Genomic DNA, 15,279 nt, shown 5'->3' on the forward strand with positions numbered 1-15,279 from the left:
CCATCTTATAATGGGTCAATCTGCACTGTGTATGGCCTCTGAGGAATGCTCCCTCATTGCGCTGTAGAAAAGAGGAAGAGAAATTTCGAGGGCCAGAGGCAAGAGAGATTTTATCCCCTCTATACATCTATATAGTGAAAAATGATTTCATCCAAGAAATGCAGTATTTCACCTTTAGGTCATTTCACCCTTAGCAGAATAGAGGCTGGTGAATGTATCTGTACGGTTACTTGCCTAAGCAAATGAGTTGGAGGTCTCCAAGGGAACTGGCCTCCACCTGTCGTTTCTCGTATTTTAAAGGGGAAATCAATGACGGGTGGACTGAACTCTCTCTCATCCTTGGAGACAAAGCCCAAGGATTCCCATTCCAGCATTTTGCTCTCAGGTTTTCTTTTCTAGAAGAGTTCAAGACCTTTTGGTCTTAGCTTGATTTTTTAATCTCACCTCTCAATTTTTTTTCTAGTAATGAAATCCCTCCTTCAAGCATAGTTTATACAGAACCACAACACATGAAGCAGAAAAAACTCAGAACTTTATTACCAGCATGTATTTATTTTATAACTTCACATTTATAACACTTTACTTTGCATACTGTGACTACATGAGAACAACGAGGCCATTTTCATGACTACAAAAAACACATGAAATCAGGGTGTACTGGATGACAGTTGTATCCCTTTGGTTGAACAGTACTGAAGAATATAACTTAGATAAATGATCACAAATGGCACCTCTTTAAAAAAATGTTTTTCTTACAATCTCAGGATATTCTTCAGTTAAAATTACTCACGATCGGAAAGAAGTTATTTCTTATAGTCACTAACAATAGTCAACAATGGCTGGAAAATTTATCACAAAGATAACAGACAGCAAGCACTCAAACTTAACCACAAGAGCCAAAACGGTGTCTAATGCAAATGTTATCACAACCTCACAGGCAGATTACATATTTACTTGTTACTGCAGGACGGTTAGAAAAGGAAGAGAGCATGCGTTGACTGGACAATAAGCATTGTGAAAGTAATAAAAAGAGTCTCGATGTACTGAGGGCTTTCTATGTTCCAGACATCACACTAAGTGCTTAAAAGGCATTATGTCATTTGATCTTAGCAACAACCCTGTTCTATTGTCCTCCCATTTTTCTGATGAGGAAACTGCCATTTCAAGAAGTTAAGCCACTTGTTTATTGTACATACAAAGCTACCATGATGCTATACATCAGTTGTGTTGGAGCCTTGCCTAGCATTTAACTGAATGATGCTCATTTACGCTTGAAGCACACTTGACGTCACAGGACATGCACGGGCCTGATTTAAACACCTCTGACATGCTATGGCTTCCTTAATCTATGAAGAATTAAAATAAGCTTGGATGTGTGCTCACGTATCGCAAGGGAACCTTTCTTCCAAGGTCTGTACAAAATGAGTCAATCTGAGAACAAAAGCGAGCCTGTTGGTAAATGCCAGCGTGTTAAAATTCGGATACCAACACGCTTGCGTCTATCTGTTATTTATTAGAGATTTAAAGAGTTTAACATACATTTGCAAGAGAGAGCTGCTGAAAAGTCCCTGCAGAACTACAAAGCACAATTTGAAAACCGCGATCACGGTGGAGAGAGGACTAGCCAGTGTCAGAGAGGTCTGCACTTCCGTCTGGGCTCTGCTACCTGATAGCATTTTGATGTCGAGCAGACCATGTAACCCATCTGAGGTTTTTTCCCCATCTCTTTTAAAATGAGCCTAATTATACCACACTGGGGGTGCTGTACCCATAAAATGACATATGTGTAAAGTGCCCAGAACAGAGCAGGTCCTCAGTCACCGTGAGCTCTCCTCCTCTCCTCTTTGCCCTTTGTTGCCGCTAAAACTCCTCCTCTGTATCCAGGCTGGCCCGAATCCAAACGTGGCCTGCACAGCCCCATGCTCTGTCAGGCCCTCCTGTGATGTCTACCCTTTCTTGAGGATGTCCCTCACACGGTGGACCTCTGTGTCCTCAGGGCCCAACACACTGCCTGGAACCATCTATCTGACACCCAGCAGAGAAGCGGGAAGTGCTTCCCAAGTAAGAAAAGAGAGAAACCTAGGGCTTCCCTGGTGGCGCAGTGGTTGAGAGTCCGCCTGCCGATGCAGGGGACGTGGGTTCGTGCCCCGGTCCGGGAAGATCTCACATGCCGCGGAGCGGCTGGGCCCGTGAGCCATGGCCGCTGAGCCTGCGCGTCCGGAGCCTGTGCTCCGCAACGGGAGAGGCCACAACAGTGAGAGGCCCGCGTACCGCAAAAAAAAAAAAAAAAAAAGAAAAGAAAAGAGAGAAACCTAAGATAGAGATGTCGTGCTCATTTGGCAACGACACTTCTCTTGGCTTCTATTGGCGCCGTGAACTTGTTTACACGTAAGGTTATTTAGCTTTTCGGACTCGGAGGCTATGTTCTCCCTGAGAGCAGGGCCAGGCTGGTAGGTCTATGACCGTTAGCTCTTCCAACACTGCCTCACGTGGCTTGGTACTCAGAGATGTGTACTCGGTCCCCTTGCTGATGTGAGAAAGGAAAACACTTGATAACTCAGAGAGCTTGGATTCTTACATAGATGACAAAAGATTTGTTTTTTTCTCACATCATTTCTTTCTTATGGTCTGTTGGGGGGTATTTAAAGGAAACCTGGTTCAGATTGCTTCAGGCGTACTATCTCGTATTTGGAATTTAATTTTTTGTTTATTAATAGTCTATGTAGGGTCCAAAAAACTCTCAGATATTTTTTTTCTTAGAAAGAAGAATCAAGACCGGGCTTGAATGCCTTGATTTCAACTGTGTAAATGAGAGAAAAAAAAAAGACTGAAAAGGTCTTAGCCTGGTAAAATGGCTGCCTCTCCCCCTGCCGGCTGTGGGTCCCCCTGTGAGTTGGGTTTTAGTCATCGGCCCTGTTATCCCAGTGGCCTGAGCCATCCCCATCTTCCGGCTCTTGAGTATTCTCATTTTCGAAAGAGGCCTCTTCCTCCTCTTCCTCGCGGATGACCTTCATTAAGTCCAGGAAGCTGGGAGGAGGCCCCTGGTCTCTCAGCTCCCTGAGCCTACACCAGAGGATCTCACTGAGGCTCGCCCCGGCCATGACCTGCTCCAGGCGGACCTGGTCCGCGATGCTCCTCGGGATGGCCCGCTTCTCCACAGCCCTCCGCAGCAGGGCTTCTAGCCGTAACACGTACGCTGAGACCTTCTCTCCTTCCTCCTGATAGGTCTTCAGGTACTTCACCTGGGAGGTCCTGCGACTCTCCAGGCTTCCAAACACTTGCTTAAATGCTTCCAAACACTCCTCCACACTTATGGACGGGTTGTCTGCCTGGACTATGTGCATGAGGTCCAGGGCAGGGCCACGAAGGCTTTCCATCAACCATCTTTTCTTTTCTGCCTCTGCTACCGGCCACTCTTTGACTATCTCGGTGGCCTGTTCCAACCAGATTTCAAAGGGCTCTTCCTCTGGGGCGGGCACAGCGCTCCCCGAGAACACTCTCAGTTTCCGGTACCTCATGGGGAGCAAAGGCTGAGGGGCGTGTGCTATTGCCTGTCCCAGCAGATGGGCCAATAACTCTGGTGAGACACGGGGCATGGCCGCTGGAGACACTCCCTCGTGCCCAAGCGCTCGGAACATTCCCGAGACCGTCTGCCCCTCTTTCTCCAGAAAGAGGTTCAGTCTTTCAAGAAATTCAGTGTCCTGGTTAGGGGTCTTAAAGATCACTTTCCAGATACCCCCCTTTCCCCGAACCTCACTGGGGATCACGGAGACGTCGGTGTCCTCCAGAAGCTCTACCAACACAGCATTGGCATTCTCCTGCTTCCTGAATATTTTGCCAAGCACTCTATACCTGCCCAGAGACTTTAAAGTCTCCTGGAGGACCTCCTGAATCTCGGTTTCATTGCAGCCCACTGGTATCCCCGTGACCATCAGTGATTTCTGATCATCCACACTCATGATCCTACACCAGTCCTCCAACAGGGCCAGCGCCATTGCCCCAGATATTGACTCGCTTGAACTCTAGGGCTACAGATTAGTTTGTGGGGTAGATGGGCGTTGCCTTAGAATTGAGAATATCCTGGATGAACTTCTAAACTTATAACCCACCAGTGAACGGGTCCTAGGTCCTAGTTTTCTGTACCAATAACCCTCACTGCTCAGTGGCAAGAGCTCGGCACTTTCCGTGCGGTCTCCAGACCTGACCCAAGCTGGGTGGTTAGTATCTCAGTTATGACAGGACCACGGCCTGTGGCTCTGCAGCCCAGTGGCTGCTGTTTCTCTCACGCAGCCACGTGGTGGGGCTGCCCCATCGGAAGCGTGTGCAAGAGCTGTTTGCACTGCCCTCTGGGTCTCCGCCGCCTCACCTCTCTCTAGCCAGTGGGGAGTCGCCTTCACTCTTGCACCCAGAACTCCTGGAGGGAAGTCTCCCAGCAGAGTGGCTTGGGCTCCTAGGGAAACAAGGCTCAGTTTTACCACACAGCCCTCTCCTTCCCGGGAAGCATCAGTACCTGGTTAGGGATGGAAGTGGGGGGTAGACCAGGGATTCTGCCTCCCATTGTATTTGAGTCTTCTTTGCTTACAGTGACTTTTTCGTTCTCTTGGGGACCCTCCTGCAATCAGGCTTCCCCACCATATGCTCATCAGGCATGCCAATGAATGGAGCCCCAGTTGTGGACAGGGCCAAGATCTTTCCCGCGTGAAGAATGACATCAGGAGAAATGACTAGATACCTGTTTGTGCATTCCAAAACGTTCCATGACAGCCACGGAGCTTATGTATTCTGCTTGTAGCACAGGAAGATGTCACCCAACTCTGCACAATGGCGTGTCTGGGTTTCTCTCAGCTCCAGCCAAGCCAAGCCGCCCTGTATAAATATAATAATAGTGTACTTTTATGACTCGATAATATCCAATGTGAAGACTGTTAATGCACTTATTCAAAAATATGACTATCCTTTACAGTTTAATTAAATCTACTAAACAATATTGAGTTGCTTCATTTCTTTGATTAAAAAATCCGATTATGAAACACTGAAACTTTTAAAATCAATTTAATAGAGGTTTAGCAATATAACTTATATAATATACTTTAATATAATGACATAGATACAACAATTTAATACAGGTTTAACAATTTAAAAAATCTCAGAGCCAAATAAACTTGGAGTTATGAATTAATTCTCTTTGGTTATGCCTGGCTATGCTTTGCAAATGCATAACTAGGGCTTTCTTTTGCTATGAATGTTAAGTTAGTAACATGATGCTTTCTTCATAGCATCTGAACTTGAATGGGTCATTTGAGGACAAAGAAAAAAAGAGGAGGCAAGTCTGTGTCGAGCCGGTGGAGACTAGGTAATGTAAAAAGGGAAGAGCGTCTATCTCCCATTGCTGTCGTGGAGTGTGTGTTAAAGGGCTATGACCATTTTTCCCCTAAAAATCTCCATCAGTCCAAATGGGGTCCATATGCCACAGACGCCAATCTGCAGCTACAGCGGCAGCTGCTGCAGGCACATTTCCCGAGCCCTTCTGGAAGGTTGAAAGGAGGGTGCAAGCCAGAGGGCGGGGAGGGCAAAATGCTAGATCGCGTCCTCGCCCAGCAGCTCCAGGGATCTGAGTCCAGTGACACCTCCCTCCATGCCTCACGGTCCTCTTCTAAGTTATGGGGGTGACCTTCCTCCCCGTTATAATATTTAGGGGAAACATGAGATGTCATAAGGCATCAGATACCCAGGAAGAAACATCTCCAAGGTCTACATAACTGTCACGCTGAAGTTAGGCTACCTTTGGGTGGCTTCTTCCTCCAAAGGCAATCTCTACCTGCAATGCAACCTTCAAATAAAAAGACGGCAAGCGAAACGTCCCTGATACACAATAAGGCCAGGATTGGAAATATTTGGATATGGGGGAAAAAAATGAGAAGATCTTGTCTTTTCTCACATAAAGATAGGATAAGTTGGAAAAGGAACCAAACATTCAGGTGGAAGACCCCACTGGAATTGTTGGATCATTTAACTAGATAGTTACCTTGGACAAAGCATCTAACTCTGTTTCCTACCCTGGAGCCCTTGAAAGTGGTTATAAGGAAGCACTCATGTCAGGGGGATTCTGGGAGTAGGAAATGAGGTAATTCGTGTGGAAGCCCTTTATTCAAATGCAAAGCACATCTGGTGCGAAGTCCCAGTGCCTGCCTTTGGTTCCCTCACCCCCCTGCATGCGGACATTCCTCTCTCCTTCCTCCTCTCCTTCTTATCCGTAGACTCCTGCCCACCTATCATGGTGGGCTTATCTTCAAGCTGGGATTGGTTGTCCTCCAAATTGAACTCCATTCGCCCAACTATCCCTCACAATTGTGGAGGAGGGCAGGGTATCCGCATTTAATCCTGCCAGGGGCAAGGGAGGACAATGGTACAGAATATTCGGTTGCTCTGCCCGGCGCGACGCTCCTGCGGTCAACAGTTTCCCAGCCCAAACCCGCCCTGGTTACTGAGCATGCCCAGAGCTCCTATTCGAGCCAGCCAAGGGATGCGCATCATTTCTGCGGGGTTTTGCCACTGTGGAGAGAGGGGCGGGGCTGTAATCCACCCTGGACAGGGACTGAGACATGGAAAATACACGGGGATAGGAGTAAGCAATGGCGGACCCTCAGAGGCCGTGTTACTGTCACACATCAAGATGCCTTCTGATGCCACCAACCCGGTGGCTGTGGCCGATCTACTCGCGCAGACACACCAAGTCTCCATACATCTTTCCCCTGCTCGGCCTCGCACAATTCAAGGCAATCATCACCCCATTGCCTTACCCTGCCCTAGACGCACGCGCACTAACGCCCCAGGCGCTCGGCTTCTGGCATCGTAGGAAACCCCGCGGCTCTGACGCAGTCCTCTACAGGGGCGGTGGAACGAGGTGGGGCGCCCCGGGCGCCGAGAAGGGCTGGAGATTTGGGGAGTGGGCTTCAGTGTGTATCTTTCCCCCTTCTTTGGCGGGGGAGCGGGACGTAAGATACCAAAGGAAGACATTCTGCTGGGCCCTGCTTGGCGCACTGGCACAATTACGGTACACAGCGCCCTCGGGCAATATAGCGGGCCTGCGTCCTACCTCACGATACACCTAAGGGGCCGTGCTGGGCTGGAATTTGCAGACTTCACGCTTTGCTACACTCGCACAGAACGCAGACCTAGGTCTCTCTCTCCATACCCACCCCCTCCGTATTTGCTACGCCATGCTGCGCGCCCCCCTACCGCCGTGGGTGCAGTTAAGTGAGGGCCTTGTTTCAATCTCTGCTCCCAGTAGCCCACCAAAGCCCGTGGTTAGACTGAAGCTTTGGTGTCCGCGCCTCGTATGGTCCCCACGTTTCTGCGCGGCCTGCGCCATGCCTCCCCCACCTTCAGCGCCGCCCCTTCCTCTGCCCCCCACGCCGGTGTCCTGGCGCCTGCCAGTGCGTGCCCCTTTCCCCATCCATCAGCTCACACCCGGGGTAAGAGGGAGGGAGCGCTCCCCACGGTGAGCCCTCATCGCTGGCCCACCTCCGCAATGCGGTGGGGGAGAGGCGCCTGGGCCAGGCAGGTCTGGGAGCGGGGCGCGGGGGCCAGGCCCTGCGCCCCACGATCTTCGCCCCCGCGTGCCCTGCCCCCTACTCACCCTGGCGCCGAGAGCGGTCAGCGGGCCCTCAGCTCCGCATCCATTAGTCGGTGGTCTGGCAGCTTCACTTCCGGAGCGCGGGGCCCTCGGCTGCGCGGCCCTCCCCTGCCTCCCCGCCTCTGCGCCCCTCCCGGAGCCCCGCCCCGCCCCCGCCCCGCCCGCGCCTCCCTCCTCCCGCAGCTGCCGGGAGCTGGCAGCCTCTCCAGTCTCGCTGCCGCAGCGGCCACCCTCCCAGACCCAACTTTGCTGCTCGCCAGAGCTCGCGCGGCGGCGGCGGGGGGCGTGGGCAGGGAGGGGAGAAAGCGGGGTCAGGAGGAGGGACCGGGAGGGGTGGGTCGCTCGCTCGCCAGCCCTCCTTCCTTTCTGTACACCTTGCGGGAGTCAGAGAGCGGCAGCCGCGGCAGCAGCCGGGGGCTTGGTGCATAGAGACAGGCAGACTTAGGGACCGGTAGACGGACTGACGGACGGAGAGGACCCTCCCCAAGCCTCCCCACGCCATGGCTGAGAGGAAGCAATCTGGGAAGGCGGCAGAGGACGAAGAGGTCCCTGCCTTTTTTAAAAACCTGGGCTCAGGCAGCCCCAAGCCTCGGCAGAAATTCTGTGGCATGTTCTGCCCGGTGGAAGGGTCCTCGGAGAACAAGACCATCGACTTCGACTCGCTGTCGGTGGGCCGGGGCTCGGGGCAGGTGGTGGCTCAGCAGCGGGACGTCGCCCACTTGGGCCCGGACCCGCAGCCGCCGTACTCCCGGCAGGGCCGGCGCGCCGGCGGGGAGCCATCTGTTGAATCGGGCCGGAAGGTGGAGATCCGGCGGGCCTCGGGCAAGGAAGCCCTGCAGAACATCAATGACCAGGTTGGTACGGGTGGGAGGCGGTGTTTGAGACAGAGGATGGGGCGTGGGGATTGCCCCTGCCTCGCCCCCTTCCAGTTCGGTGGAGAACCGAGGATCCCAGCGTGCCCACCGTCCTGCCCGCCTCGAACGTTGCTTCCCTGCATGTGCATAGGCACCCCACCCTACCCGGCCCTGCGTGCAGGGTGCCGAGGGGCTCGGGCTCGCTGGTGGGCGGCTGTGTGCCCACAAAGGCTGCCCGCGCCTCCCTGGGACTGGGAAGGAGGGGGTGGGGGTAAAGGATGGGCCTATCTCCGGCTGGTGGGGGGGCGGTGGTGTCTCATGGTTGGAGGGGGAGGGGATGGGCCGCGGTTCCATTCTTCTTAAATCCTCCCGGGCGGCTTCCAATTGCAGCTGCGGCTGGCTGCCCCACCCTTTTTCGATGCAGCTCTGAGCGTTCAGTGGAGGGTTCGCGTACAGGCCGGCGGGCTCCCCGGGGGTCAGGAGGGGCGGGGGCCTCGACGGCTGCTCCCCGCCGCGCCCCGCGAGCTTTCCCAGCGCTTCTCCTCCGGCGCCCTCCGCGCTCGTGGCCCAAGCTCGTAGGCAAGGACCATGGTCAGCGCCTCCCCGGACCGCAAGGGAGAATCTATCTCAGCACCCTGACTCCTGTTCGCACCGCGAGAAGAACCCGAGAGGCAGTGGAGTCACGCGAGGAAACCGCGACGCTCCTAAATAGCCCATGTGGAGAACAAAGTTCCGCTAAGTATCTCAGCAAGGGTTTCCCAGAGCGCTCCCCCCGGCCACTATTTGGGAGGGGCTTTGGGGATGGGGACTGCGTGGATTATATTCAAAGGGTAAAAAGAAAAGAAAAGGGAAAACCCCTCACATTTTGAATAGGCTGTCACAGATGGATTAGACCCCCCTATACTGTGTTAATGAGGAAACAAAGAAGACCAATTTGGTAAACCTAATTTCGGAAGACGTTTATCTCTGGCAAATATGTACAGTGTGCATTTTAAGTCTTCTCATACCACGTGTTTTTTTCTTTATCAGGGTGACCTTCATACTTGTGCAATTCTTTTCCCCTCAGCCTTAATTTCTCAAGTGATAAATTACAGTGTGAAAGGTTTCAGCACTTGTTTGCTGTTTATCTCCCATGCCCGTTGGGGAAGACAAGAAATCAATGATTGATTATTTATTGAATACCTATTGTGTGCCTTTTCTGGGTCAGGTGAAGGTTAGCTATTAAAAGTTCAAGGTGATTTCTTTTTTTTTTTTTTTTTATAGTAAATTTTTTTTTATTTTACAAATTTAATCAGTTATACATATACATATGTTCCCATATCCCCTCCCTTTTGCGTCTCCCTCCCACCCTCCCTATCCCACCCAAGGTGATTTCTTCTTAAGGGTCTTCCAGAGTAGTTGGGAGTGGTCTATACCTATGCACCGAGTGATAATAAGTGCATTTAGGTTGTAGGTGTACAGTGAAATCATCAGAGAACAACTAAGGGTTGATGACAATGGTCTGAACACGTTACTGTTTCGTGGTGTGGCACAGAGTTTTGCAGCTTTTGACTTCTATAGGATCAATTCTAGGAGAGACAAACCATTTGCTGTCACTTTCAAATGACAGCTAATTACTTAATTGATTCCTCCTTCCCCAGCGCTGTCCTCTGATTTATACACATAGGAAGGAGGTACCTGCTACCCATACTTCACTATGAGTCAACTGGGAGAACTTAATCCAAGAAGTCACTTTGTTCCAAGTGATCAGACAATCAAAGTAAAAGTTCCTAATAATCTGACTTATACTGAAAGCTGAGTGATGTGAAATACACTGGGTGAGGACCACACCCAATGAGTGATTGTGTAGCATACTGGTGTAATACCCTCATCTTCAACTCGTTGTGATGGTAATTCTAATGTCCTAAAGGAAGCAGAAAAATGCCTTGAGATAAGGAAGAAATCATCTAAAAAATGGCAGATCAGAGGGCAGAGGTTGAAAGTGACCGCCTTTATAATGTTGGCAGTGAATTACAACTCAAGTTGGAGAGGCAAAGTTTCACTGGGTTGAATAACACATCTCTTTTCCTGCCCATGTAGAAGCTTGGATGTTTGATCATCAGAGCTGCTTGTTTGCACGCTCTCTGAATTTAGTAGAAATTCTAAATTGTAGACCTAGGGCACGTGGAGGGGGAGATTGGAAGAGGAAATACCCAACCGATACCCCAGGCAGTTTTAGCCTCTGCAAACACACATTTGCTTTAGGTATCCAGTTACTAGTAACAGAAGGATTCTGGCTTGGTCTTTCGGCAGCCTTCCCTGGATTTTCATTTTCAATGTTGCCTTATCACATAACGGCTGTTCCTGTGGGATTTTTTTTCATGCATGACTACGAGCTTTTACCAGGATTTGTCCGTTTACCAGGATCAGTGTTTGAAGATTTCATGTCTATACAAGAGAGAAAAGGAATTTGGGGTTGTGTATCTATCTCTATCTCTATCTCTATCTATGTATATAGTAATGCTTATTTCCAAAAGCATGGTTGAACCCACCACTTTGACTGAATTGAGTAGCCATTACTTAGTTTTCAGCTAACGAGCAGGGTAACTGCCAGCATTCCAGGGCATTCCTATCTGAAGTCCTGGAACAGAGAGAGGTGGAGGAGAACTAGAGTGAGTGGATCCTGGGTTCCCTGACTCATGCCTCCCTCCTCCCCTGAATCTGTACTTACATGTGTCGTTATTGTATGGTCAGAAGTGGCTTTGTCCACCTGTCGCTCTAGAGGTCCTGCTGTTCTTCTAGCAAGGCTTTGGGAAGGGAGGGTACAGGCTTCCTAAGCTCAGACGCCACATGGCTTGTGGGAGATGAGGGGAGGTGGACCACCTGCATTTGCATTTGCAGGTGTGAACAAGTTGGCACCAGAAAGCAGTGGGTGTGGCTTGGGCTGGGTTGGTAGATGGTGGTGAAAGGAAAGAGCCGGTGTAGTGAATGTGGATGAGGAAGGCTATCTCATTACTCTCTTTTTCCTTTGTGTCCTTGGGGATGTCCACCTTGGGCTGCAGTGAGATTAAGTTGATCACCACCCGTGAAGGACTCTGAGCCTCTTAGAATAGAGAGCAGCATGGTTGGCCTAATTCTCCTGGCTAGTGCCCAGGGGTCCCTCCGCCTCCCCTCTTCTTCCTAGGAATTCCCTCCATTCCACCTCGGACACAGTTTAGCCAGAACCAGCTGTTCAGCCAGGGATACTGGATCATGAGCATCCCTTCCAAAGGGGCTCCCAGGCTCTTTTCCCAGCAGCAAACAACCTGCATAGACTAGAGTGTCAGGGGAGTGATTCTCCACTTCCCTAGGGCAGGTGCCAGTGAGTGACCTATACAAGAGGGCTGCTGAACTTGACAAAATCCCCAAGACTGTAAAATGTTTTCTGATAGTCCCTTCCATTCCATGCCCCCATCCCTTCTCCCCAGGTCGATTATCTTCCCAGCCCTAGACGCCCAGTGATTCTGCTGCCCTCTTACTGTTCAATGCCATTCCTACACCATCCTGATGATGATGCTTTTTCTAGATCTTTCTTTCTCCAAAAGCAATGAGTTCTGAAATCACTCTTCTCCTTTCCCGCTCTCCCCCACCCCACCTTCTCCCATTCAAAAATCTCTTCTCGGGACTTCCCTGGTGATCCAGTGGTTAAGACTTCGCTTTCCAATGCAGGGGGTGTGGGTTCGATCCCTGGTCAGGGAGCTAAGATCCCACATGCCTTGTGGCCAAAATACCAAAACATAAAACAGAAGCAATATTGTAACAAATTCAATAAAGACTTTAAAAATGGTCCACATAAAAAAAATCTCTTCTTCATATTAATCTTAGCTAGAGAGAAATCCCAATGATTGAAGGCATCCATCTCTTATGTGAGTAACTGATACACAGGTTGTCCCCAGAGATACTTGTTTGATAATAGACTAGCCTGTTCAACAAAATAGATGTCTAGTTAGTGGGATGTGTGGTAGAGATTTGGCTAGGAGCCTAGAACAAGGGCATTAATTTGATATTTTAGAGGCCACATCATCTCAAAAGGGGAGACAAATATGAACATTCATGTGTCCTGGATTCCAAAATACCTAGGACCCATCTGGGTTCGAAGGAGGAGGGGTACTTGGGGAGGAGAAGGAAATCGTGATGATCCATAATTATTAGTTACTCTTGATTTCCCAAATGATCATATAATTAGTTAAATTTTAAAAGGTAATTGTGGTGAAATACACATAGCATAATATTTACGTTCTCAACCATTTTAAAGAGTACAGTTCAGTCATGTTAAATATATTCATACTGTCGTGCAACCAATCTCCAGAACTTTTGAATCTTGCAAAACTGAAACTCTGTGCCCATTAAACCATTAACTCCCTATTCCCATCCCCCCCAGCCCCTGGCAACCAGCCTTCTACTTTCTGTCGCTATGAATTTGACTCTTCCAGGTACTTCACGTAAGTGGAATCATAGAGTTTGTCTTTTTGTGACTGGCTTATTTCACTTAACATCATGTCCTCAGGGTTCACCCACGTGGTAGCCTGTGACAAGATTTCTTTCTTTTTCATGGCCGAATAATATTCCTAAAATCAGTTAAATTTTAACAAGTTCTTGATGACTGGAAAATTTGTAACTCAATTAATTGATCTGCAATGACCTCATTGTGAGAGGACGTGAGAAGAATTACAGTTGGGATGAGATAGACTCACCCAGCCTGGGGCCCAAGGCCTGAATGGAAGAAAACTCCTCCCAGCTAAACAGCCTCTTCCATTTTCCTTCCCTTGTAGCTTGAGGGTGGAGACGAGAATTGCTGTTACTGAACCTCCAGTGACAACAGCTGGCCATGACCTCTTGAATATTGCATGGTTCACAAACTTGTGGACCATGGAAATCAGGCACGGGCTGGGCGTTTTCCCACCCTTGGTAAAGACAAGCTAAGTATTCTTATGGGTCCTTTGGTGACAGTGCTGCTCTCTACTTCTTTGAGAAAGAAGGGAGAGTCAAAATTGATCATGGATTCACATGTGTACTACCGTTGAATGTCTGGGCTTGAAAGAAACCTAATGATCACCTCCCTTTAGAGGTGGAGAAATCGATGCCCAGAAAGACTGTGGAACTCGGGTGACAGTCCCACAACTAGGACTGTCCCTCTCACTGCCCAGTCCCACTGCAGTCCTACACCAGTAAAACCTTGTTATTTATGTAGCACTGTATAACCCTAGAATGTATTTGTGGGAAGAGGTGAGCTTCACGTCCTACTACTCCACCATCTTGATTGCTCCCTAGAATGTACATTTATGTTCTAGATCCTGTATTTTAGAATGTGTAGAATATATTATTTTAAAACTTGCCCCCAAACCTTCTGATACAGGCGTTATTCCCTTTCTGTAAATAAGGACACTGAGAGGTAGTGACATTTCCTGACCTATTCCAAGGTCTTGTTATTTAGTAAGTGCTGGAAGTAGGATTTGAACCAAGGTTTCCTGACTCAGTCCCTTATTTCTTCTTGCAAGACACCACTCTATGACTCAGTTCCACTGCAGAAATAGTTAGTGAACTTAAAAGTACCATTTAGTTTTGTAGGCAAAATATTTCATATCCCATTAAACTTTATATATTCTATGGGGTATGCCCTGTGTTAAATGCTTTATACACATTATCTTTTAAAAAAATTTTTTATTGCAGTATAGTTGATTTACAGTGTTGTGTTAGTTTCAGGTGTACAGCAAAGTGAATCATTTATACATATACATATATCCTCTCTTTTTAAAAAAATTTGTATTGGAGTATAGGTGCTTTACAATGTTGTGTTAGTTTCTACTGTACAGCAAAGTGAATCAGCTGTACGTATACATAGATCCCCTCTTTTTTGGATTTCCTTCCCATTTAGGTCACCACAGAGCATTGAGTAGAGTTACCTGTGCTATATGGTAGGTTCTCATTAGTTATCCATTTTATACATTGTGTCAATAGTGTGTATACGTCAATCCCACTCTCTCAATTCATCCCACCACCACCCCCTTTCCCCCTTGGTATCTTATTTATGCTAAGACAACTCTATTAAGCAGGTACTACTGTTATCTATATTTTGTAAAAGGAGTATCTGAAGGTAAAAGAAACTTGCAAAGCAACTTGCTAACTAAAAGGCAGAGGCAGTATCTGAACCCAGGTCTATGTGACTAAAGCGCCTCTTAATCATTGTGATGTACTGAATTGCTTTCTGCATTAATTATTCCTTTCTCATTTTATCTCCGAAGAATTAACTATTGTAATAATAGTTCTGAGTAGTTCTGAGAATCTACTTTTTTTGTTTCCGTTTTGCAATGTATTCTTTGAAGCCATTTATGAAAGAGACCTTTGATCTGTCTTTATGGATGTGCCCTACACTGCTGATATTCTGTCCATCATTTTTTTAAACACAAGACATGGCTTCAAATATCACTGGGACAGAGGCCAACCCTGACAGTATGAATGACATGCTTCTCTAAGATTAAAGCAATGTGATGACAATGTGATTTTCCCACTTGATGTAAATCATGAACTACAAGCAAATAATGAGGGAGTCAGTGAAAACACTGGCAGGTGTTTTGAGGGACATTTGAGTTGGGTTGGTTGCAGCCCATGGCCAAGGCTGGTAACTTAGGCCAAAAGCTGCAAACAAATAGTGCCTTGAAGGGAAAACACCTGGTCTTGAAGGTGGCTTGGGGTTTGCTTTTGAGACATACAGACAGCTTGCCTGGGCTCTGATTCCAAGGCAGCTCCCTTGTGGAAAGAATTCTGGGCTAG

At 48.5% G+C, this 15,279-nt stretch overlaps 2 protein-coding genes across 2 annotated transcripts in view; one reads left to right on the forward strand and one right to left on the reverse strand.

Annotated features, from left to right (window-relative positions):
- Positions 1 to 514: 514 nt before the first annotated feature.
- PNMA2 (PNMA family member 2) lies at positions 515 to 7,738 on the reverse strand. Its single transcript, XM_060101388.1, has 3 exons — positions 7,640 to 7,738; positions 4,733 to 4,866; positions 515 to 4,450 (listed from the first exon to the last, which is right to left on the reverse strand). The coding sequence occupies exon 3, from the start codon at positions 3,993 to 3,995 to the stop codon at positions 2,901 to 2,903; it is 1,095 nt and encodes a 364-aa protein (XP_059957371.1). The 5' UTR covers positions 3,996 to 4,450; positions 4,733 to 4,866; positions 7,640 to 7,738; the 3' UTR covers positions 515 to 2,900.
- Positions 7,739 to 8,136: 398 nt separating this feature from the next.
- Positions 8,137 to 15,279, forward strand: part of DPYSL2 (dihydropyrimidinase like 2) — a 119,248-nt gene continuing 112,105 nt past the window's right edge. The window contains exon 1 of the mRNA XM_060102592.1: positions 8,137 to 8,490. Coding sequence (XP_059958575.1) covers positions 8,137 to 8,490 — 354 coding nt within the window. The remainder of the gene's footprint in view (positions 8,491 to 15,279) is intronic.

The sequence above is a fragment of the Mesoplodon densirostris genome, chromosome 6 (assembly GCF_025265405.1).
Source record: "Mesoplodon densirostris isolate mMesDen1 chromosome 6, mMesDen1 primary haplotype, whole genome shotgun sequence".
NCBI lineage: Eukaryota > Metazoa > Chordata > Mammalia > Artiodactyla > Ziphiidae > Mesoplodon > Mesoplodon densirostris.